A 24,566-nucleotide genomic window follows, 5' to 3' on the forward strand; every position below is an offset into this window, starting at 1 on the left:
GCGGGCTCAGGCAATCCACTCACCTCAGCCTCCCAAAGGCGCGGGATTACAGGCTGAGCCACCGAGCCCGGCTTATTCCTGGTATTTATTTTTAAAATTTTTCATTTTGAAATAATTTTAGACTTACATACACGTTGCAAAAATAGTGGTGTCCCAGCAAAAACAGTACAATGATCAAAACCATTAAATTGACATTAGTACAATACTAAAAGTAAACTACAGATTTTATTTGGATTCTACCAGGTTTTACTTTAATGCACCTTTTTTTTCTGTATATAGTTCTAGGAAATTAATCCCAAAGAAATTACCTTGTTCTTGCCAGCCCTAGCAACCACTGATCTGTTTTTTATCAGTATAATTTTGTCATTTTGAGAATACTATCGAAAAAAATTATTTAGGGCCATTTTTCTTGCTGGACTTTGGTGTGGCCGTGTGCTCTTTGAGCTATGGCTGCTGTCATGCTTCCTGGCTTTGGCCCCCTCCCCCACCTTGGGGAGGTGAATCTTCCCTCTCCCTTCTCTTTCTCTCTCTAATTTATTTTTAAATAAACTGCATTTTCTAATCTAAAAAAAAATAAAAAATTATTTAATATGTGACTTTTTGGAATTTTTTTTTCATTCAGCATAATGCTCTTGAAATCCATCCAAATTCTGTGTATCAGTACTTCATGTTTTAAAATGTCTAAGTTATACTGGTATTACGTGGATATACTGTACATAGTTTGTTTAATCAAGATATTGAAGTTTTTTCCTCTAATGTAAGTTGTTAAAATATCATTAAAAGATAAAATACAGCAACAGGTAACATTTTTTGGGTGCTTATTATATGCAGGTATTGTACTGAGTGGTATATACTATGTTCTTTGATTTTTGAGACAGGACTGGAGTGCAGTGGCATGATCCTGGCTCACTCCCTGCATTCTTGCATTCTTGGCTTTTTGAACTCAAGTGATTCTCCCAACACATCCTCGTGAGTAGCTGGGACTACAGATGCATGCCACTATGTCCGACTATATATATATATTTTTAAATTTTATTTTGGTAGAGATGAGATCTCAGTACAGAACTTTTGGGCTCAAGTGACTTTCTTACCTTGGCCTCCTAAGTGCTGGGATTACAGGTGTGAACCATCACACCCAGCCTGTATTCCTTTTTTTAAATGAAAACTTAACATTAATTAAAACTTAAAACATTAATTAAAATTCATTAAACTAATTAATTAAAATAAATTAAATTAGTTAACATTAAAATTAAAACATTAACTAAAACTTAACATTAGTTGATTGATTATTTTAAAGCTTTGTCCTTGTTGAGAGATATATATGTGTGTATACATATATATAATGTATATATATACATCATATATATATATTTTTTGAGTAGGAGTCTCACTCTGTCACCCAGGCTGGAGTGTAGTGGCATGATCATGGCCACTGCAGTTTTGACCTGCTGGGCTCAGGTAGTCCTTCTGCCTCAGCCTTCCAAATAGCTGGAACCACAGGTGTACGCCACCATGCCCGGCTAAATTTTTGATTTATTGTAGAGACGAGGTTTTTCCAAGTTACCTAGGTTGATCTCGACTCCCTGAACTCAGACAATCCTCCTGCCTCCGCCTCCCAAAGTGCTGGGATTACAAAACGCCTAGCGGAATATATATTTTTAAAATTGTGGTAGAATATATGTAATATAAAATTTAACATCTAAACCATTTTAAGTGTACTGTTTAGTAGTATTAATTGCATTTGCATTGTTGTATAACCAATCTTCAGAGCTCTTCAAAATTTGAACTCTGTACCCATTAGATAACAACTTCCCTCACCCCTATCTCTGGCAATCACCATTCTTTCTGTTTTTATGAATTTGATACTCTAGGTACCTCACATAAGTGGAATAATGCAGTATTTGTATTTTTGTGACTGGCTTATTTTTACTTAGCATAATATCCCCAAAGTTTTTGTTTTAGTGGGGTCTCACTCTGTCACCCAGCCTGGAGTGCGGTGGTACAATGATATCTCACCTCAGTCTCGACCTCCTGGCCTCAGGCAATCCTTCTGCCTCAGCCTCCTGAATAGCTGGGACTACAAGCATGTACCACCATGTCTGGCTAATTTTTTGTTTTCCGTAGAGACAAGGTCTTGCTATGTTGCCTAGGCTGAACTTGAACTTCTGGGCTCAAGCAATCCTCCTGCCTTAGCCTTCCAACGTGCTAGGATTACAGTCATGAGTCACCACACCCAGCCATGTTCTCAAGGTTTATCCATGTAGCATGTGTCAGAATTTCCTACCTTTTTAAGGCTGAATAATATTAGATTGTATGTGTATACCACGTTTTCTCTATCCCTTCACCCGCTGATGGACATTTAGATTGCTTCTACTTCTAGGCTGTTGTGAATTATGCAGCAGTAAATCTGTGTTTGCAAATCTGAGATTCTGTTTTTAATTCTTTTGGATATACACCAAGAAGTGGGATTGCTGGATCAAAACTTGTGTCAGTAACTTTGAGGAACCTGCGTACTGTTTTTTATAGCAGCTACAGCACTTTATATTCTCACTAACAGTGCACAGAGTTTCCAGTTTCTCTACATCCTTACCAATAAATTTTTTTTTTAATTGTAATCAGCTTTCTTAGGTTAAATATTTTCTGTTTTTTTTTTGAAAGTGGCCATTCTAATGAGTATGAGGTGATGTTGCAGTGTGGTTTTGATTTACATTTCCCTGGTGATTAGTGATGTTGAGCATCTTTTTCATATTCCTATTGGCCATTTATATATCTTCTTTGGAGAAATGTCTACTAAGCTTCCTTTGTCCATTTTTAAATTGTTTTCTGTTGTTGTTGAGTTGTAGGAGTTCTTTACCAATTCTGTAGGTTGCCTCTACTGCATTCTTATTTAATCCTCATAATGCCACTCTTATCTTTATTTTGTAAATGAGGAAGCTGAAGTAGAGAGAGATTCAGTAAACTTCCTCTGGTTGCATGGTTAGTGTGTGGTGAAGCAGGAATTCATACTCACACATACTGGTCTTTGGAGTCGATACTTTTCACCACCACATTATTCACAGTCAGTTTCTTGGCCAACTTTGTATGTAAACAAATAGCCTTGGTTTTTATGATTAGCCCATGTGGAAGGCCTCCTTTAAGAAACAGATCTACATTTTAAAAGAAAGTTCAGTTTATCCTCATTATTTGTAGATTCTATATTTGGTGAATTTGCTAAAATTTATTTGTGATTTCAAAATCAATGCTTGCAATGCTTTGCAGTCATTTCTTGTCAGGTGCAGAGAGCTGGGAAAATTTGAGTCACCTGATGCACATAGTCCCAGCTGATGTCAAACAAAGTGACTGCATTTTGTTTCAGCACTCATACTTTTATAGTCTTAAATATTTAGTGCTATGTTTTATTTCACACTGTGGTGCTTTTTGGAGGTGATTTCACTGTTAAAATGACCCTCAAATGTAATGTTGAAGTGCTGTCTAGTGTTCCTAAGTGCAAGAAGGCTATGATGTATGTTATGGAGAAAATACAGATAGTCCTTGACTTACGATGGTTTTACTTACGATTTTTCAGCTTTAGGATTGCAGGAAAGTGCTACATAATCAGTAAAAACCATACGTTGAATTTTGATCTCTTCTCAGGTATATGAAATGCATTTACGATACTTTCAATTTACAAGTAACCCCATTTTAAGTCGAAAAGCAACTATACATGTAATTAGATAAGTTTCATTCAGGCTGAGTTATAGTGCAGTTGGGCATGAATTCCATGGTAATGAATCAACAATGTGTATTCAATAAGGTATCTTTAAACTGAAACACATGTAAGTAGCATTATTTATTGATTGGTTGATGAAAATGTGACTATAGGTTCACTGGAACCTAACCATGTGTTTCCCCTCAGAGCAGCGGCTTAGTATTTGCTAATTAAGTGCTTGTGACAAGCCGGGCTCGGTGGCTCAGCCTGTAATCTCGTGCCTTGGGAGGCTGAGGTGAGTGGATTGCCTGAGCCCGCGCGTTCGAGACCCGCCTGGGCAACTTGGTGAGCGTTCGAGACCCGCCTGGGCAACTTGGTGAGACCTCATCTCTACAATAAATCAAAAAATTAGCTGTACGTGGTAGCGCGTGCCTGTAGTTCCAGCTACTTGAAAGGCTGAGGCGGAAGGATCGCCGGAGCCCAGCAAGTCAAGGCTGCGGTGGCCGGGAGTGGCCACTGCACTCCGGTCTGGGCGACAGAGTGAGACTCCAACTCAAAAAAAAAAAAAGTGTGCAAAATTGAACTGTTGCAAATAAAGATTGACTGCTTTCCCTAGCTATCATTTAAATTAGTGTGGCATGAAGAAAAACCTCATTTATGTTAGATAAATGAACTTTTTGTAGAGTTCCATGTGATACTATGTTGTAATTCAAAAGATCTGAGTGCTTTCACATATAGCAAATCAATAATTCAATGGTCTGTGGGGCTGGTATATGCTCATTCTAGAGAATAAATAAAAGTACAGAAAGGTTATTTGGGTTGCCTGAGGACACACAGGAAATTAGTGGTATAAAAGGACCTTTCCTTTTTTTGGGGGTGGGGGTGTGGATTTCCCTATTCCATCTTGCCTTTTTACAATTAGAATGCCGAGAAGGAGTAAATGCTTTATGAGTACCTGTAATGTACCAGTTCTAGTGTTGACCATTTGATGCATTTGACCTCATTTGTTTGTCTCAGCAACTCTTTGTAACAGAAGATACAGTTAGCCCCCTCTATGTTCCTGGTTTTGTCATCCATGGATTCAACCAGCTGAGGATCGAAACCCATGAATATGGAGGGCTGATTGTACTGAGCTGTTTTGTATAAGGGACTTCAGCATTAGCAGTTTTTGTATCTGGTGGGGGGGGGGGCAAGTCCTGGAACCAATCCCCCATAGATACAGAGGACTGACTATGGTGCAGCCTTGACAATGACGAGACTGAAAGAAAGTTAGGTATTTCACTAAAGACTTTTATGCTGGTAGAATTTGAATTTTGATCCTCTAAAGAATGTTTTTTGTTACTTGATGCAGTTTTCTCCTAAATGTCTCAGAAGAAAAATTAATTCAACATAAATTTATTAATGGTGTTGCAAAATCTCTGATTAATGCTTCCACCTATCTGAATTTGTGGTTTTATATATGTATACAAAATGTAAAAAATTAAAGTTACTACAGAAATATTCTTAAAGGTGTCCAAGTTTGATTTTCTGTGCCTTAAGAGATAATTAATTCATAGTGTGAAGTGGATTTTTATTTTAAATAAATGTTTTCTTTTTAGAGTGAAAGAAAATGTCTTTATTTAAAGCTCGTGATTGGTGGTCTACTGTTTTGGGAGAAAAAGAAGAATTTGATCAAGGCTGCCTGTGTTTGGCTGATGTTGACAATAGTGGAAATGGACATGGTAAGCAATTTATAATCATGCATTTTGGAGCAAAACTTTAAAATAAAAGTGACTTTAAAAAATATGTACTTTATAGAACTAAATTGAACGGTCATAATTGTGTCCTAATTTTGAAGGTAGTTTGTCTTATAAGTAATATTTAGGTAGTAGAATGATATATATAGTTCCTTCTGTTTTGTTGCTCATATTGTTGTGGCTTGTATTGATTCTGTCATATTATTTGCTGGAATTTATAAACAATTGTATGGCATCACTTCACTTGTTTTCCTTGGTAGCAAAATCAGGTCTTGTAGAGTTAGTAAAATATTTTGAATTTTGAAAAAAAAATTTTTTAGAAATTATTTACGAGAAAAATAATTTTTTAAATTGGATCTGAAAGCCATTCATACCATAATGAAATTATGCTAACTCTATCTGTTTGTAGAAAACAGTGGCTAAATCATTGCTTTTATGTTCTCATTATAATACTAAAACCACTTTCTGTCTTATTCTTATATTATTTATTCCTCTTCACATTTTCGTGTTTTTTAAGTGACTTTAAACAGTTTAGTTCTGTATCATTGTGTCATTGCTATTTGAAATTTGCATTTGGTTTAAATAATAGTAATGGACTTTTAAAAAAAAATCCGGATAATTATTAGCTTCTCAAAAAGAAAATTTACAACCATTCTTTTGTTAAGTGTATAATATATATTGTCCCTTTACATTTTTCTTTATTCTGTTTATCTTGCCAATAATAAAAACAGTAGGATCTGGAGGGAAAGGTGGAAGGAGAAAATTATGTTGGCAAAGAAGAAAAGTGGGAGGTACTAAACTACACTGAATACCTACACTGAGTTTCCTTGTTTCTAAGGAAAATCTGGGCCCTGCCCTTCCATGTATAGGAGATGGGAAGGCCTTCGATTCAGAGGGTATCCTTGGGAGGTTCCTTAGAGATTATCTCTGCCCACCCAACTGTTTGTTAAAGTTTATGATTCCTCAATTATTTGGCAACATAAAAGAGTCATGCCACAAAAACACCTGCCAGAGAGAACAATTTTAAACCCACTTCTGCCTAGACTATCTCAAGTTCAGCTTGGTTGGAAACTATACTTACTCATTGTCTAAATAACATACTGTTCACTCATCCTTTTCTATTGGAGCTGCTCACTGGGGTGTGGCCAGTGGGTTACCAATATGCTAAGATATTACTTTCCCCAGTTTGTGGTTATCTTTGAGCAGCTTCCTCTGTTTTCCCAAGCATGCTGTACAAACATCATAACATAGGCAAAAACAGTGATCATTGTGTCTCAAAGCCTGGACACTTGCATCTTAATATCCTGGGGGGTGACTATTTTATATGAATATTTTCTATCCCAGACATACAGGATGCTATAAGATTGTATTCTCTGGAGATAGGTAGGATTTAGGTATCTGTATTTTTTTTTACAAGTGCCAAAGTTGTATGGTGGCACTCTAAAGTTTGAGAGCGATTATTGTTGATCTTATGGAGTGGAAGGTTAATGAGAGCAGTTTTGGATATGCCATGTTTATGGCAGAAATGTCTAGTATACAGAATAGAGGTAGAGACTTGGGAATGAGCAGCATGCTGGTTGTATTTGAAGCCCCGAAAACGGGTGAAAATGCACAGGAAGAGAAGTTGGAATATGAGGGAAGGAAGCGTAGGACTGTAACCTGGAGAATGTGAGCATTGAAGGGGGAAGTTTGGGTAGAGAAACAGATTCTGAGAAGGGCAGGCAGAGAAGCAGGAGAATCAGCTGGGCTGGTATCTGGGAGGTAAGGTTTAGTGATAAGAGGATTGAGAAGTTTCCATGCCATTTAGCAGCAAGTGGTTCATTAGCGTCTGTGATGAAGGTGGATGAGTGGGCACAGTGATAATGAGATCCAGATTTGCGGTGAGTGAAGTGGGAATGAGTGGGAATTGGTGAGACTGAGTGTTCATGGTTCTGCAAAGCAACTTAGCTGTGAAGGGAAGAAAGGAGGATGGTGATTTGGAGGCAATGTAAGGTCGAGGGAAGTGGGAACAATTCGATGTGTAGAATAGATGATATAATTGATAGAGCAGGGATCCAGAGAACACTGTCAGAGATGGTAGGTGCACAGATGGAAGGGTTAACTTTGAATAGGTGTGGGAAGTTTTTTCTACTGTGACAGAAGGCAGAATGGATATAGACATAGAGAAATTTGCAGTTTGCGGTCAGGTTGGGAAGTTGAGACAGTAAAGTCTGTTGACCCCTACTTTTTTTTTTTAGACGATCAGAGAATGAGAGGAGGGTAGTAGGTAGGCATCCTGAAATTGTTTTAGGGGAAGTTGACTTAATACATAATAGAATAATTAATTGCGAATCTTGAGAATACAATTGAAATTGAACTCCTTGTATTTATTTATTTATTTATTTATTTATTGAGTTAGTTATTTATTTATTTATTTTTTGAGTTGGAGTCTCACTCTGTCGCCCAGACTGGAGTGCAGTGGCTGCTCCCGGCCACCGCAGCCTCGACCCGCTGGGCTCCGGCAATCCTTCCGCCTCAGCCTTCCAAGTAGCTGGAACTACAGGCGCATGCTACCACACTCGGCTAATTTTTGGATTTATTGTAGAGATGAGGTCTCGCCAAGTTGCCCAGGCAGGTCTCGAACCCATGGGTTCAGACAGTCCACTCACCTCAGCCTCCCAAAGGCGTGGGATTACAGGCTAAGCCACCGAGCCCGGCTTAACTTGTATTTAAAGTGGTACCTTTCTTTCTGATTCTCTCAACTCAGCATTCAGACTCTTGAGAGAGATAGTGAGAGAGAAGGAGAGAAAGGGAATCTGAATAATCCAGTTTAGATTAGCTGTGTCCTGGAGGGAGAGTTTATTACTAGAATCAGAAGAAAACACAGAGGACTTAATGAAAAGCAGCTCCTGTGTTTATGTTTTAGTGACTCAGTATTTATACCTCACATAGAGTATACCTTGTACAACTATACATACATGTGTTCTTACTCATCTGTAGTGGGAGATAACCATGTGTATCCACTGCTTCAGAGGTAGTTTGAGGGAACCCTTCAAGTCAAGGATCTCTGGGTGATGTTTGTTTCTCTTGTTATTCAGTCGTGATTCTGCTCTAATATTCTGCTGCCTCTAGACTAACTGGTACATATACTGTTTACAATCCTATATATAATAGTTGAGGGAAGGACACAGAGAAGGAAAATTTAAAGTAATAAGATAGAGGAGTAGGAAAAATAGTATGGTAATTTAAGGTTAAATCCTGTTAGGGGCTACATTTCTCAGTTTTGCAAAAACAAAAAAAGAGAATAAGAATGGGTGAGAAGCTATGGCTGTTTAATATGGTAGCTTGAGTTAGTTCTCTTTTTGTTGACCTGGAGTATTTTTGGTTATTGACTCCAAAAAAAAAGGCCTTAATTTGATAAACACACTATTGTACATTATTACAATTGAATACTACTCAGCCAAAAAAAAAAAAAAAAAGTAATAAACCACTTAAAAAAAAGACCATATGTCATAGTAATGGCTTATATAATAGTATTGGCTATGTATGGTATGTGCCTATAGTCCCAGCTACTCAGGAGGCTGAGGCAGGAGGATTGCTTGAGTGCAGGAGTTCAGGACCATCCTGGGGAACAAAATGAGACCTCATCTGATAAGAAAACAACAAAAAAAAGCAAATGTCCTTAGTTGGCTTTTTATTTAATGCCTGTCTGCCTATTCATTAATTCCTGGGACTCCCGTATTAATTAACTGTTGCTTGAAATCTGTGAAGTTCAGACTGTTACCTGAGTTCTGTTTACTATAACAGTCCTGTAAATTATTTTCATAATCATACTTACACATTTTCCTTCAGGGATTTAGCTTGGCCATCTTGTCGTCCTCTTATCTCTGAAGATAGGACTATATTGAAGTTGAATCTTGGTTATTTAGTGAGTAAATATGGGAATTAGGGCATAACAGGATACATGGGAAGCTCAATGGAAAGTGTTTTAGAAAATTTTGGTGGTTTAAGTCTTCTCCACGTCTTCTAGACTCTTCTGATGATTCCATTACAACAGTATAATCCCATTCTTTCTTATCAATGCCTTTACTTAAGAAACCTGGAGAGATTTGTTAACTCCTTTGTTACATAATTGAAAACTCAAAGAATTGGTCTACAGATTAGATTCTCAGTGATTAAGTCCCTCTGATAAACGTGGTAAGGAATTCTTTCTGCAGTGTGCCAAAGACCTTGAGTTTCTTTTTTTTTTTTTTGAGTAGGAGTCTCACTATGTCACCCAGGCTGGAGTGCAGTGACATGCTCACAGTCACTGCAGCCTTGACCTGCTGGGCTCAGATGATCCTTCCACCTCAGGCTTCCAAGTAGCTGGAACCACAAGCACCCGCCACCACGCCCAACTAATTTTTTTTTTTTTGAGTGGAGTCTCACTCTGTCACCCAGACTGGAGTGCAGTGGCCACTCCCGGCCATTGCAGCCTCTACCTGCTGGGCTCCGGCGATCCTTCCGCCTCAGCCTTCTGAGTAGCCGGAATTACAGGCACGCACTACCACACCCAGCTAATTTTTTTTATTTATTGTAGAGATGAGGTCTCACCTGCCCAGGCAGGTCTCGAACCCGCAGGCTCAGGCAATCCACTCACCTCAGCCTCCCAAAGGTGCGGGATTATAGGCTGAGCCACCGAGCCTGGTTATTTTTAAAAAAATTTATTGTAGAGACAAGGTCTCGCCACATTGCCCAGGCTGGTCTCAGACAATCCCTCTTGCCTCGGCTTCCCAAAGTGCTGGGATTACAGGTGTGAGCCGCTGCTCCTGGCTAGACCCTGAGTTTCATTCTTTGACCTTAGATGGCTGTTTTGAGATTTAAACCTATCATTCTCTTATTTTAAATCATCTAGTTCCCTTAGATAAAGCAAATGGTTTGGCATAACTTCTTTCTCTTCATTTGGCCTGTGGCAGCAGCTGTCCAGATCACTAGAGTTTCACTTGCGATGGACACAAGGTCCCACATGACTAGAGGGTTCATATGGCTAATTGAGTACTGTCACACGTCTATTTAACTGTGACCTCATTTTAACTTAATTATATCTGCAAAGACCTCGTTTCCAAATCCTATTCAAATGTACCTAGGGTTATGACTTCAACATATCTTTTTTTGGGGGACACAATATAACTCACAATACCCATCCTACCATTTTTCACCTCTTGTACAAAAGACTAAATGTTGTTAATCAAGGTACACTATGTGTTGAGGCCTCAGAATCATTTTTAATACAATTAAGTTCATGAACTTATCCTAGAAAAAGTGCTCCATACTTCATTACTGAATATCACTACAGCCACCTTCAATGTGCTTCCCTGGGAAGCTGTGCACTGATGCCAGTGCCCAGTCCACTCATCAAAGCAGTTTTGGAACTATTTTTTTAGAATGGCCATTAGTACAGTTGTTGTATTACCCTTGATGTCCTGAATGTCATCAAAATGTCTTCCTTTCAATATTTCCTTTGTCTTCGGGTAAAGAAAAAAATCACTGGGGGTCAGATGAGATGAGTAGGGAAGGTATTCCAATATAGTTATTTGTTTACTGACTAAAAACTCCCTCACAGACAGTGCTGTATATGCTGGTACATTGTTGTGATGCAAGAGCTTCTTTGGGATCATTTTTGCACATACCTTTCTCATGCCAAGATTTTTAGTTAAGTTTTTCCTGTTTCTCTATTGATGTTTATTTGTTCTGCTTTACTTCTCACAGTCAGCTGATGATTTTGATGCACAGTTCAGCAAATTATTGAAGTGTTTTTATCAGTTTTGCTTGTTACTGGCCATCCTGACTGCTCTTCATCAGTGACGCTTTCTCTCCCTTTAGGAAAACGTTTAATCTATTTGTACACTGCTGTTTTCTTCATGTCATTATCCTCATAAACTTAGGTTATCATGTCCCTGATTTCACTTCCATTCTTGCCAAATTTAACAAGAAATTTACTGTTTGTTCTTTGCTCTAATTCAAGCTCTGACATTCTTGTGATGGCACACAAAACATACAACAACAATAATGAATGCCATTCAGCAAGACACCACCACACGTCGACATGAACACACCTCTGAGACACTGATATACCAAGGCTATAAAACCTTACCATGTTGTTTGTACAATACTGCCAGCATAAGCACACAGTGGCAAGTTCGTAAACTTAATTGTCAGGCCTCTTACAGTGTTTGACGCCACAGCCAGTTGCAGAGTTGATACTCTGATAAAATCAGTTTACACCATTATACTAGCCCTTACTTTGATTGAGTTAAAGGCTTAGGAAAAAATATAATGTTAGTACATTTGAATATTGGTGATGTAAATCTAATTATGAAAGGCTATGAAAGGCTATGTGTTATAAGTTTACTTTAATTAATTCCATCTTCTGTTGGCAGAGTGACCTTTGTATATGAAACAATACTGGATTCTTTTAATTTTTAGATTTCTCTTTTGGACATTAGAAAGTTTCTTTCCAAAGAGATTTGCTAATGCTTGTTTCTTCCTATATCCTTTTTGTTTTTTAACATCTCTATGCAGATAAAATAATTGTGGGTAGCTTTATGGGATATCTAAGAATCTTTAACCCCCATCCGGTAAAGACAGGAGATGGAGCTCAAGCGGAAGATTTGCTTCTAGAAGTACATCTACAAGATCCAATACTTCAAGTGGAAGTAGGAAAGTTTGTCTCGTGAGTACAGCCCACTAAATCTGTTATTGTACTTGGAGTATATCAGTCCTTACTTTGTCACTTTTGTTGATTTTTTGAAAAAGACTGTCCATGAATTAAATATATTTTCTGCATGCTGTCACCTAGATGTTCTTCGTGTACTGAATGTTTTTATGTGGAAACTTACACATTTAAGATAGAATAATTTAGGACCTTTTTATAGTATCAGATCTAAGATGCCTCACCTATGAGAAGCTTACAGAAAAAGAGATAAGCTTTTGAAAATAACCAAATAAAGAAGTAGGAAATATTTACTTGCTTAAAGAACAGATTGTCTAAGTTATGTGTCTGTTGAAATAATTAGATGAAGTAGCAGATCACTATTACTTTGGCACATAGTTTTGAGGTTTTAAAATGAATTACTTATTTGGGGTAGAGCGGTCCTGTGGTTTCTTGAAAGAAGTCAGCTTAACCCACAAAGTAGGTCTTATCTCTATAAGAGTTTTGTTTCAAAGTACTTTACTTTTAAACCTAATTTATTTTAGATAACGGTTCATTACTTTGAACATAGAATAATATGTTTGCTTTTTATTTACTGATGATATTGCAGATTTTCTCTTATATTCATACTTGAACTTTTTAAAAAATTAAGCTTATGTTTCTCAGTCATTTAAAAGTATTGTGAAAAGTTATCAGGTAGGTGGAGTTGGTTTACCTCCTTTTGAACCCCCTTTTGCCCTCTTTAGTCTGGGCAGTGTCCTGAGCTCTAGATTTTGGCACACTCCGGTTGCTCATCATAATTTATTGGTCTTAGGTGCCATTTATTCAGGGCCTTGACTCTTGCTTGAAAAACCAAACGACCATTCATGAGCACTTACCTTCTTCTAGTGGTATGTTTCATTATATTGGGAAGCTGTAGCTTGGATGTGTAAGACCAGGGCAGGATATGAGACTTTTATGGATTGTGATAGGCTGGGTTGGGAGGTTTTGGTAAATATCTACTTCATCTAAAAACAGATGATGGCCAGGCTCGATGGCTCAGCCTGTAATCCCATGCCTTTGGGAGGCTGAGGTGAATGGATTGCCTGAGTCCGCGAGTTCGAGACCCACCTGGGCAGCAAGACCTCATCTCTACAATAAATCAAAAAATCAGCCGGTCTTGGTAACATGCCTATAAGTCCGGCTACTCGGAAGGCTGAGGCGGAAGGATCACCGGAGCCCAGCAGGCGAGGCTGTGGTGGCCGGGAGCGGCCACTGCACTCTAGTCTGGGCGACAGAGTAAGACTCCAACTCAAAAAAAAAAAAAAACAATAAATAAATAAAAACAGATGATGGTTAGGTACCCATCATATATCTAGGATATGTTAGACAAGATGGATTTATACAGTAAGGATTCTTGTCTCTAAAAGACATCTTTACCTATCCATTAAAAAAAGTGAAACAGCCGGGCTCGGTGGCTCAGCCTGTAATCCCACGCCTTTGGGAGGCTGAGGTGAGTGGATTGCCTGAGCCCTCAGGTTCGAGACCCGCCTGGGCAGCGAGACCTCATCTCTACAATAAATAAAAAAATCAGCCGGGCGTGGTAGCGCATGCCTGTAATTCTGGCTACTTGGAAGGCTGAGGTGGAAGGATCGCCGGAGCCCAGCAGGTCGAGGCTGCGGTGGCCGGAAGCGGCCACTGCACTCCAGTCTGGGCGACAGAGTGAGACTCCAACTCAAAAAAAAAAAAAAAAAAGTGAAACAGAATAATCATTCTTTATCGTAATCCTTAAGTGTAGCTCTCCTCTGATCACCTGTTGGAAGGGGAGGAGGTTAACATTAGTGAGTATAAACATTGTCTTAATAATCTTATTTGTTATGTAGATATGATCTACATTTAGAGATAAGGAAACTAAAGCTCAGAGTATAAAGTCACACAGCCAAGATTCAGACCCATGTCTCTCTGACTGCATACTTTAGACTTTTTGTGACATTATGCTCTTTTTCAGAGCATGGTACAAAAATTGTGTGTCCAGGGTACATATAAAAAAAAGTCAAAAGTGCAATATTGATTATGTGATAGTTGTGTATATTTGCATTTTCTGGTAGTAGAGTGAGTAATGAGTATTTATATATTCATTGCACCAAAGTTTTGCAGATATCTACTACAATTCTTATTCTGTAAATGAGATACTAACATTCTGAAAGATTAAATGATCACACATATAGTAAGGTACAGAGTCAAAACTCCAATTTAGGCCTTCAGACTTTAAGTATAGTGCTGGTATTTTAGAACAAGGACTGTATATCAGAGGTTATACACTGGAGTCCTGCTTGCACATGTGAGCCTGTACAGTGTTTTAACTTTAAAAGAGATGCCAACACTTAAGAACCAAGAGAAAATCTCTGCTTTCTGCCTTCCATGGAAAAATCTGGCCACAAGCCCAGAACCAAATAGTAGCTACCTCCTTTAGTTTGGTCCCAGTCCTCACTTAATCACAGCCATTTACATCCTTTACTTATTAACAACGACTGGTTTGACCCTTGAAAACTGAACATAGGATCTCTAGACTGTGCCTTGATGTTGTTTCTAAAACCACTTGATATGGGCTGGGAAGTGTAGTGGTGATGTCAATAGTTTATTTTTATTTGAGATTTATTTCAAACTGAAATATTTTCAATACAGTTTTGGAGCTGGAAGTGATATATGCTATTTACTAATAATAATTGGCATTTTGTGGTGCTTTATACTTTACAAGGTACTTCCACATTATTTTCTTTCATTTAACCAAAACTTCTTATTTTCCAGAAGGAGGAACAGGCTCAGGGAAATTGTGTGACGTGCTCAAAGTTACAGTTGAATTAGTCAGAACTGGATATCTTTATTGAAACACATAGCACTCATGGAAGGCCTCAGATCTGACTCTTGCTTGGAGGTTCCATTAGCTTCAGTTTGAAGGCAGAGCCCTGAGGCAGAGAGTTATTTGAGGCTCTGGGATTGTAAAATTGGCTGTTTATCCTTAAATTTATTTTTCAGTTTGAATGTTATCTAATACATTGTTTTGTTTACTCACAGTGTCTGTGATTATGATACTATTATTATTTTTTTGAGTTGTGGTCTTACTCTGTTGCCCAGATTGGAATGCAGTGGCCTGATCACACAGCTCATTGCAGCCTTGGACGCCTGGGCTCAGGTGATCTTCCCTCTTCAGCCTCCCAAGGAGCTGGGACTACAGGCGCATGCCACCAAGTCCAGTTAATTAAAAAACATTAAAAAAAATAGAGACGAGGTCTTGCTGTATTGTCTAGGCTGGTCTCAAACTCCTGGGCTCAAGCAATCCTCTTGCCTCAGCCTCCTAAAGTGCTGGGATTATAGGTGTGGGCCACCATGCCTGGCATTTTTGAAATTATTTTACAGCTTTTGGTTGCATCTGAAACCAATATTTTAAAACTTTTAAAACTTTTAAAACTTTCTCTGTTTTTCAGAGGTTCTGAACTACTGCATTTGGCTGTGTTGCATTCTAGAAAACTTTGTGTCTACTCTGTCTCAGGTAAGAAACATTTTTTAAAAGTGTTGTATTTATGTTACAAACTGGGCTTCATAATATACAAGAATAGCTATTCCCTAGTACTGACTTGGTAGAGAACACAAAACACTGAGTTGAAGGTTATCTTGTCTTGGTTAGCATTTTCCTATTGTTCATTTACTCTTTCAGATACTTAGGCTATCACTTTTTTTTTAATTGACAAGATATGATTTATTACCCTTTCATTTATAGTGCTTAATTTACTTTTATTTATTTATTTATTTGATTTTAAAGATATAGGGTACAAGTCAGGTTTAGGTGCATGAGTGGTCTATGTGCAGGTGAAGTTTGGGCCTCCCACTGGTCCTCATTTCCCATGGTTTAGGATCAGGTACCCTTAGTGATGTTATGTGCACCCCCCCCCACCCCTGGCTATGTCTTGTTACTGCTGATCCCTCTTTTGTAGTTTTGTGATAAATATTATGTTTTCTTAGTCTATTATTTCAGTCTCGTACTTGAATTTCTAGCAGAGGATTCTTTGTACTCCCTTGCCTCCCAGAAGTTGTGTCCAGGATCACCTATGACTAAAAGAGGTCAATTCTGGGTACTTAGGACTCTTGAGTCTTAAGAAATGTTCTACACTCACAGACAACAAAATCGATTAGATGCTGAGTCATAGTAGTTTGAAGTATATTTTCTTTGGTGAATCTCACTTGTTTTCTTTACAGTTCCAATTGCTTGACTTTTTGGTTGTTTTCACTCAGTCAGGCCTCAAGACACTTATTTTGAGACTTAATCAGGTTTCATTCTCTGACATGATTCTGTGGGTACAGGTCTAGTATAATTATGGTTTGGTTTCAGCATTTTGGCCCTTATTAAATTTAAAACATAACTTAAAACATTGTTATTCCAGTTATTAGATAAGTTTTAGTTCAAGTGGAGAGCTATTTTTATGGATGTCAATACTGGGAAAATTTTTTAGGGTTATGATAAAGCTAAATGTCTGTGAGACTATTCATTATACAAAAGATACTCTCCTTTGGAATTTGCTGTAAATATTAGCTTCTAGGAATTGAATTTCTCAGACTTATTCTCTAGATTTCGGCTTTCTTTGTATTTTGCTTTCGTTTTGAGTAATGATGCTTATTTACTGTCGCTGAGCTGGATATTCTTAGGCAGTCTCTTTTCAGGGTAAAGATCTTTTGGATTTTGAAGGCAGGCTTGGTGACAGGTATATAGTATATAGTAGACATCTAGTAAATACTTGTTGAATGAATGAGTGAACAAATTTCTGGGTAGTGCTGAGGCAATTGACAGTGGCTCTCTTTATGCTCTTCACCATGTGCTGTTTTTGTCCCTTTCTCTTATATTACTATCATTTTATTTTCCACTGTTTATATCATAGGCTTGGCGAAGTACATTGTCATTGGTTTCGTGGTAAAAGAACCTGGTTTCATGTTGCTTCTCCTAGTGATAGGGCCTATGTGTTTCATAATAAACGGAGAAGGTATGATATAGGCTACTTTATTGCATGGGTTTGGTTGTTTCTCTCTTTTTGGCTACAAGCCTGTTAACTGCAAGTGATGTTTTATTAACCGGGTTACACAGGCCATGGAGGAGAACTTGTTCACAGTTACGTTACCCTGAATACTTCTTGTGGAATTAGTTCCTTCTAGAGATTCAATGGGGCTCAGCAGGACAGAGTGGGATAGCTTAGAAACTAGAAAGTAGATTAGGCACTTTGGCCTTCCCTGGTCCTGTTTGAACTATGGCCCAGAAGGACAGAAGACTCACTGGAAGACAGAAGTTTCACTGGACCTGAGAGTGTAGACTACAGAAAAAGTGAAATTGCCATGTTTGGTGACAGTTTGTTTATGGGATATTGGTATCTTTCTTCAAATAAGTGTTGAAAAATGAAAGCTATTTGCTAGAGAATGGTGATTTTATTGCTCTTTTATTCTTTGTGTTTGTTTAAAAGTTTTGTATTCTCTGGAGACAAGGAGTTGGCCAAACTGCATTCCCTTATGCCCCACCTCACTTTCCTTCTGCCTCTCATTTCTTCAGTCTCTTATAATATTCATAGCTGACAATTTGTATATTTTTCCTGGCTTGGCTTAAATTGAAAAGCATGAAAAGTTAATGTTTTTGTTCTCTTGAATATGTTTCTTGAGGTTTCAGACTGAACTTTTACCTAGCTTTTACTGTAACAGGGGAAGCACAAACATTTTCTAGTTTAAATAAAACCACTGGTGTGAGCAGATGAACGTGTGAGCTGAACTTGACATCCTTTCCCTCAATAGCTCCCCTCCCCAAATATTTTTTGTTTTCTTTTATAGTCTGTGTGCTTCTTTTTTTATTTTAATTTTTAATTTTTATATTTTAAAATTTAAAAATTTTTTTATTAGAAAGATGTGGAGTACAATTCAGGGTTAGGAGCTGGGCTCGGTGGCTCAGCCTGTAATCCCGCACCTTTGGGAGGCTGAGGTGAGTGGATTGCCTGAGCCCACGGGTTCGAGACCCGCCTGGGCAACTTGACGAGGTCTCATCTCTACAATAAATCAAAAATTAGCCGGGCATGGTAGCGCGCGCCTGTAGTTCTGGCTATTTGGAAGGCTGAGGCGGAAGGATCGCCGGAGCCCAGTAGGTTGACGCTCCCGGCCACTGCACTCCAGTCTGGGCGACAGAATGAGACTCCAACTCAAAAAAACCCAACAAAACAAAACAAAACAAAAAAAACAAACAATTCAGGGTTAGGTATACAAATCTGTGTGCTTCTAAAAATATTTGAGGCAAACTAAAAGAGACCCTCTAAAGTCTGTCTCTTGGACATACCAAACAAAGCTGCTTAATAGTTGGAGGCAATTGTGCTGATTTCTTTTTGGTGGATGATATGTCATCATATGTTTGCTTAATATAGAGAAGCAGCAGGGTCTTGCTGACCTTAAGTTAGCCTAAGTTATAATACTTTGGTAAAGAGAGAGAGCATCTCATGGCATCTCAGATTCCTTTCTGATGGGCTTCGGTTTCTGAATAAATGGTTACAGATGTGTGAGCTTCAGCCATACTGATTGTGTTCTCTTAAAAATTCTTTTCTTAAAAATGTGTACTTCTTAACAAGCATTTACTAAGCATTTGACATATTTACAGAATTTTAATGGTTGCCATTAGAAGAGTAAAAGAGATGTGGTTCTTTACTTTCTATGGGCATATGTAATCTAATTTGGTTATTTAACACTAGGTCTTTACTTAATCTGTAGTAATTTTGAGTTTATTTAACATCCTTAGATTGCTCAGCAGTTATCTAAAATTGCACTGACAACTGTTGTCAAGGTGACCTTTGATTTTCCAGAGAATATTTTAGTTTAAATCAGATCTTGTTTAAATAAGGCCAATAGCATAAATGTTCAAATATTTATGTACTTTCTCATTGATGAAACCGTATATAGACTATAATCATATACTGTCGGTGACCAGCACTGACCAAGGGTGGGTTAGGACCCGCACCAGAGAATCTGGACAGCGAGAAGAGACTACTCGGAGGCAGTTCTTCTGGGAACAGTCTGATCAGGACTGGAGCCAAATTTTATTCAGACTCCTTCCAACTTATATACCATTTTCTATACCCTCCAGCAGTGTGATAATCACTTACTGGGGGCGTACAAGTTCCGTGCTTTACAAACTATGCATCACAAGACCACCACGAGATCTGCAATTTCCAAGCAAACAATTCGAATTCCATGATGCCTGCCGTGCTTACATTAAGGTCACAGGTGCACAATTTCAATACAAATCGTTCAAAGTGTTTTCCATAATGTTCAATGAATCATTCATATTATACTCTTTGCTCTATACCCTGATTAATACAAAAAAACTTTTCTGAGTTAACTCTAGGTTCAATCCAAGTTCACTGACTCCAAATATTTTTAGCGATTGATATTATCAACTTAACACTATACTATAATCTGTAAGTTTAGTTAAATGACTTAACTGTCAGTTATACTATTATCCTATTATGATTTAACGTAATGCCTTATAACTCAGTTAAAACTTATTCTTAAACTACAAAACTTTACTATAATTCATATGTTTCATATGTCTAAACTTTAATTTTTATATGATCTAGTTATTGGACTTTAATACTATGCTATATCCTATTAAGCTAATACCTTATCGTTAATTCTTTTATAAATCGTATAGTAACTATTACACTTGAATAATGTAGCAAAAGGAAACAAAACAGCAAGCATAAATTTATGCAACTATGAGTGTACATGTATATATTTTATCCTAACAAGTCTACTCTAAAAATCAAATAGTAGCTGTCACACTCTTGAACAAGGAAATGCAGGGTTGCCAAGATGGCGGCCATGGGCTGAAGCAGACAGAGTTTCAGTAATTAACGAAACAAAAGAAAACGTTCTGCCTGGCTAGGGGCAGGGCGACAAAACTATCATGGTAATTTAGTTTCTAATCTTAGCCCTAGGGGAAACAGCTTTCGGGAACAAGAGCTGACTACCCAGTCTACCAGGAAATAGAAGTTAAAAAATATCTAGAAAGAAGTAAAACTTAGAAAGACAGAGAGAAATAATTCTGCTAGCACTTTCCATCAGGTGTATTGAGATTTACTTATAAGTTTTACTGCCATGTATGCACACTGGTCACTAATCACACGCCAATATTATAGGTATAACTGATATCCTATGTCAGAGGCGATCTTCCAGATGGGCCTTTACAGGCCTCAGCCATGTAGCTATAGATGTTGGCTCCCAGCAATATACACTTAAAATATTCAGTCTGTATATCCAAGAACAAAGCCTGTATAAATAATTTTAATGTGTCCTTGGTGTTATTTTTTGGGGGAAAATTGTCAGAAATTTTATTTATTTACCTTTTTTTTTTTTTTTTTTTTAGTTGGGTTCTCACTGTGTTGCCTAGGCTGGAGTATAGTGGCATGATTACGGCTTACCACAGTCTCAAACTCCTGAGCTCAAGCTATCCTCCCACCTTAAGTAAGTGGGATTACAGGTGCATGCCACCACACCTGGGTAATTTTTTAATTTTTTGTACAGATGAGGTCTTGCTAAGTTGTCCAGCCTGGTCTTGAACTCCTGGGCCCAAAGCACTTCTTCTACCTCAGCCTCCAAAGTATTAGAATTACAGATCTGAGCCACTGCACCCAGCCAGAAATTTTAGATTCTCAAATACTTTCTTTATTCCAAGATAGTTTTCTAAAGAAAATAAATTGTTCTCCATAGTTGCATTATTAAATTTTAAAGTGCTGTTACCTGAAATTTAAAATTTATCAGTGCATTTGGAGTTTTTACAGAATGCAAATCCTAGTGTCATTTCATGCCAAGTTTGTTTAAACATTGACTGCTGATTCCTGAGTTCAATGATGTGAGTTCCTAACGTTCCTATCTGCCTTTTGGCTTGCAGACATGCATACACTTTCTTATTCAGAGGAATTGATCTGGTTGTTGGTATAGAATGAAATTTGTAATTTCTGTAGGGGATAAACCAGGTGCCTCCTGGAGCTGCTTTTTCTGGTTTCTTGGAGGCTAGAATTCTCTTTAGGTTAATTCTGTGGGTTTTTTTCCCCCTCCCATGTGGTTGTTTGGGTTGTGATTACCCCTTAGTTTCCTGGCACCTTATTAATTTTACTATCATTTAGATTCCAGAAAGTCTTCATCTCCTATCAGGGTCAGCACATTTGAGTCTTTCTCTTTGTTTTTCATTCTATTGGTCTGTGAATCTATTGTTTTTTTAATTTTAATTTTAAAGTTTATTTCATTATAAATTTGTGGGGTACAATTCAGGATTAGGTATACAAGTGGTCATTGTATAAGTAAAGTTTGGGCCTCCCTTTGGTCCCCACTTTGCCTGGTTTGAGATCAGGTACCCTTATTAATGTTATATGGCCTCCCCCACCAGCAGTTTCCGGCTACTGTCAATTCCCTTCTTATAGTATTATGGTAAATGTTCAGGGTCCACTTATGAGTGAGAACATGTGGTACTCAGTTCTTTGTTTCTGTGATAAGTCAGTAATTATTATAGACTCTAAATCCAAGTTGCTGTGAAGTTCATAGTTTTGTTCTTTTTTAGGTCTGTGTAATATTCCATTATGTATATGTACCACATTATTTTTATCCAGTCCAGTTTTGATGGGCAGCACTGTTGGTTCCATGTTTTTGTGATTGTAAATAGTACTTCAATAAACGTGAGTGTGTACATATCTTTTTGGTAGAGTGACTTAAGTCACTCTACCAGGTATACACCCAGAAGGTTGATTACTGGGTTGTATGGAAGGTCAATCTCTAGTTCTTTTAGGAATCACCACATTGTTTTTCATAGAGGTTGAACCAGTTTGCATTCCCACCAGAGGTGTTGAAGCATTCTCTTTTCTCTGCATTCTTGCCAGCATCTGTTGTTTTTTGTTTTGCTAATGATGGCCTTTCTTGCTGCAGTTAGGTGGTATCACAATGTAGTTTTGATTTGTGTTTCTCTGATGATTAGTGAGTCTGAGCATTTTTTCATGTGTCTGTTGGCTGACCGTATGTTTTTTTGAGAAGTGTCTATTCATGTCTTTTGTCCACTTTATAAAAATTATAAAAATGTGAGTATAATTCAGGGTTAGGAATACAAATGTTGATTATGCAGGTACCCTTGTTGATGAGGTATGCCCCTCCCTCCCCTAGCAGTTTTCCTCAACTGCCAATCCCATCCTCCCTCCCCTGACAGTTTCCCACTACTGCCAATCCCTTTCTTATAGTATTAAACTTGTTTAAGGTCCGCTTATGAGTGAGAACATATGGTACTCTGTTCTTTGTTTCTGTGATAGATCACTGAGTATGATTGACTCTAAATCTGTCCAAGTTGACACGAAGTCCATATGTTTGCCTTTCTTTATTTTTGCCCACTTTTTAATGGAGCTATTTGTTTTTTTCTTTTCAGCATGTTTGAATTCCTTGTAGATCCTGGATGTTAGGCCTTCGTCAGATATGCAGTTAGCAAATATTTTTTCCCATTCTGTGGACTGTCTCCCTGCTCTCTTGATGATTTCTTTTGCTTTGCAGAAACTTTTCAGCTTGATGAGGTCCCACTTATCTATCTTATCTCTTATGGCATGAGCACTTGTGGGTTTGATCAGGAATTGGTTGCCTATTCTGATTTCTGTAAGGGTGTCTCTTGCATTTTCTAAGATTCTTAAAGTTTGGAGTTTTACATTTAGATCTTTGATCCATTTGTAGTTGATTTTTATGTATGGTGATAGGTAGGGGTCCTGTTTCATTCTTCTGCATGTGGTCAGCCAGTTTTCCCAGCACCATTCACTGAATAGGTTCTCCTCTCCCCAGGGGTTGTTGTTGGAGGCTTTGTTGAAGATGAGTTGGTAGAGACATTGAAGTTTTGCTTCCAGAATCTCTATTCTGTTCCATTGGTCTATATGCCTGCAATTTATTGCTAACCATTTTGGGAGGTCATAGGACTGAGTAGAAATGATTCTCCTGTAGTGTATCCTTCTTTGTTAGATTTTCTTCTTTCAACTATTAAAATAAATTAAATTTAACAGTTTAATTGAGCAAGGAATACCTTGGGAATTGGGCAGCCCTCAGAACCAGAAGAGGTTCAGAGTGCTCTGCTCCTTAACATGGGTGGGTAGCATTTATGGGCAGAAAATGGAAGTGAGGTACAGAAATCTAACTAGATTGGCCACAGCTCAGCATTTACCTTCTTTGAACATGGTCTCCTCAGTTGGCTGTCTGTGATTGGCTGAAGTTCAGCTGCTGTGATTGGCTGATACTACTGCTAAGGCTTTCAATTTGTTTTCAGTTTGTTAACCTACTAACAAACTGTTAACCTACTAACTTAGGTTGAAGTTAGTTTCCTAGAAACTCAAGGTATGGAGGCATCCTCAGATGAAATTAAGTTTAACACAGAGGAGGAGGTCAGGCCAGGCTGAGAAAGGTGAAGGTGATATAGGGGAGGAAAAAATATCTTTTCTTCTGCTCATCTTAGATTCTCCAACTGGTGCTCAGTAAATTAGACTGGCCAAAGACAGACTAACAGAGAAAAACAAACAGAAAGTTATTAACATGTACATTGCACATGTACACATGGTTGCATTCAGTGGCAAGTAACTAAAAGGGGTGACTGGAACTTGGGCTTAAATATCATTTTAGGCTAAACAAAGGAAAATGTTCTGGGCAGGGAGGGTAGGTTATGGGAAAGTGACCATGGGAAAGTATGACAAACAAGGATTGTTTAGTAAAGTTTGTTGATTTAAGTTGGGATATTCTCCATTGACAAGTTAAGACTCTTTCTTCCTGTTGTAAGAGGAAAACATCTTTATAAGTGGAGATTTCCTTTCTAAATGTCAGTTTCCTTTACAAAAGGCAAACTTGTATCCTGTTTTTAGAGCTTTTCCTGCTAGTTTAATGTGGCCTTTACCTGAAAATAATCCATATGCCAAAGAGGCCTATTTTTGAGTGGCATATTCTAGTATTCTTTAGTAGAAATGGCATTATATTTGGTGTTGTTTCCTTTTGAGACATTGTTATTGACAATATCCATGGACAGTCTAATCTTTACTGGGGGGCAGGACCAAGTTCTCTGAAAATTGTTAAATGGTAGAAAAACAGGACCCTTATAGAAACAGGATACATAGTCCTGGTTCTAAGGATCTGGTTTGAACACTGTGTCTTTTTATTACTTGCATGATTTAGAGGAAATTTCTTTCAATTTTTTTGGACTTAAGGTACCTCAATTCTAGAATGGAGATAAAAATATATTCTTATAACCTAGTGTACATTGGTAAATTCTTCTGGACCAAAAAAAAAAAAAAGAAAAAAGAAAAGAAAAGAAAAAAATAAAGAAAACAAAACCCAAACAATTTTATGCTTATATATAGGTATATATTTAGATTGCTTTAATGATTGACTATTACCCAGTTTGAGGACTAGTTCATTTGCT

General features: G+C 37.8%; 1 protein-coding gene across 15 annotated transcripts in view; it reads left to right on the forward strand.

Annotated features, from left to right (window-relative positions):
- Window positions 1-24,566, forward strand: part of BBS9 (Bardet-Biedl syndrome 9) — a 468,999-nt gene that overhangs the window by 7,144 nt on the left and 437,289 nt on the right. For 9 of the 15 annotated variants that reach the window (XR_002481520.1, XM_021709169.1, XM_021709171.1 and 6 more), the window contains exons 2-4: window positions 5,287-5,409; window positions 11,965-12,115; window positions 15,559-15,623. The exons of 2 other annotated variants lie outside the window; for them this stretch is intronic. Coding sequence is in view for 9 of the 13 variants with exons in the window: in XM_021709169.1 (XP_021564844.1) it covers window positions 5,298-5,409; window positions 11,965-12,115; window positions 15,559-15,623 (328 nt within the window). In the remaining 4 variants the exon portion in view is untranslated. Of the gene's footprint in view, window positions 1-5,286; window positions 5,410-11,964; window positions 12,120-15,558; window positions 15,624-24,566 lie in introns of all 15 variants that reach the window. 4 more of the 15 variants (XM_021709176.1, XM_021709179.1, XM_021709175.1 and 1 more) reach the window with 3 other exon arrangements.

This window comes from Carlito syrichta, unplaced genomic scaffold (assembly GCF_000164805.1).
Source record: "Carlito syrichta isolate Samal-C Ts95f unplaced genomic scaffold, Tarsius_syrichta-2.0.1 Scaffold169078, whole genome shotgun sequence".
Classification (NCBI taxonomy): domain Eukaryota; kingdom Metazoa; phylum Chordata; class Mammalia; order Primates; family Tarsiidae; genus Carlito; species Carlito syrichta.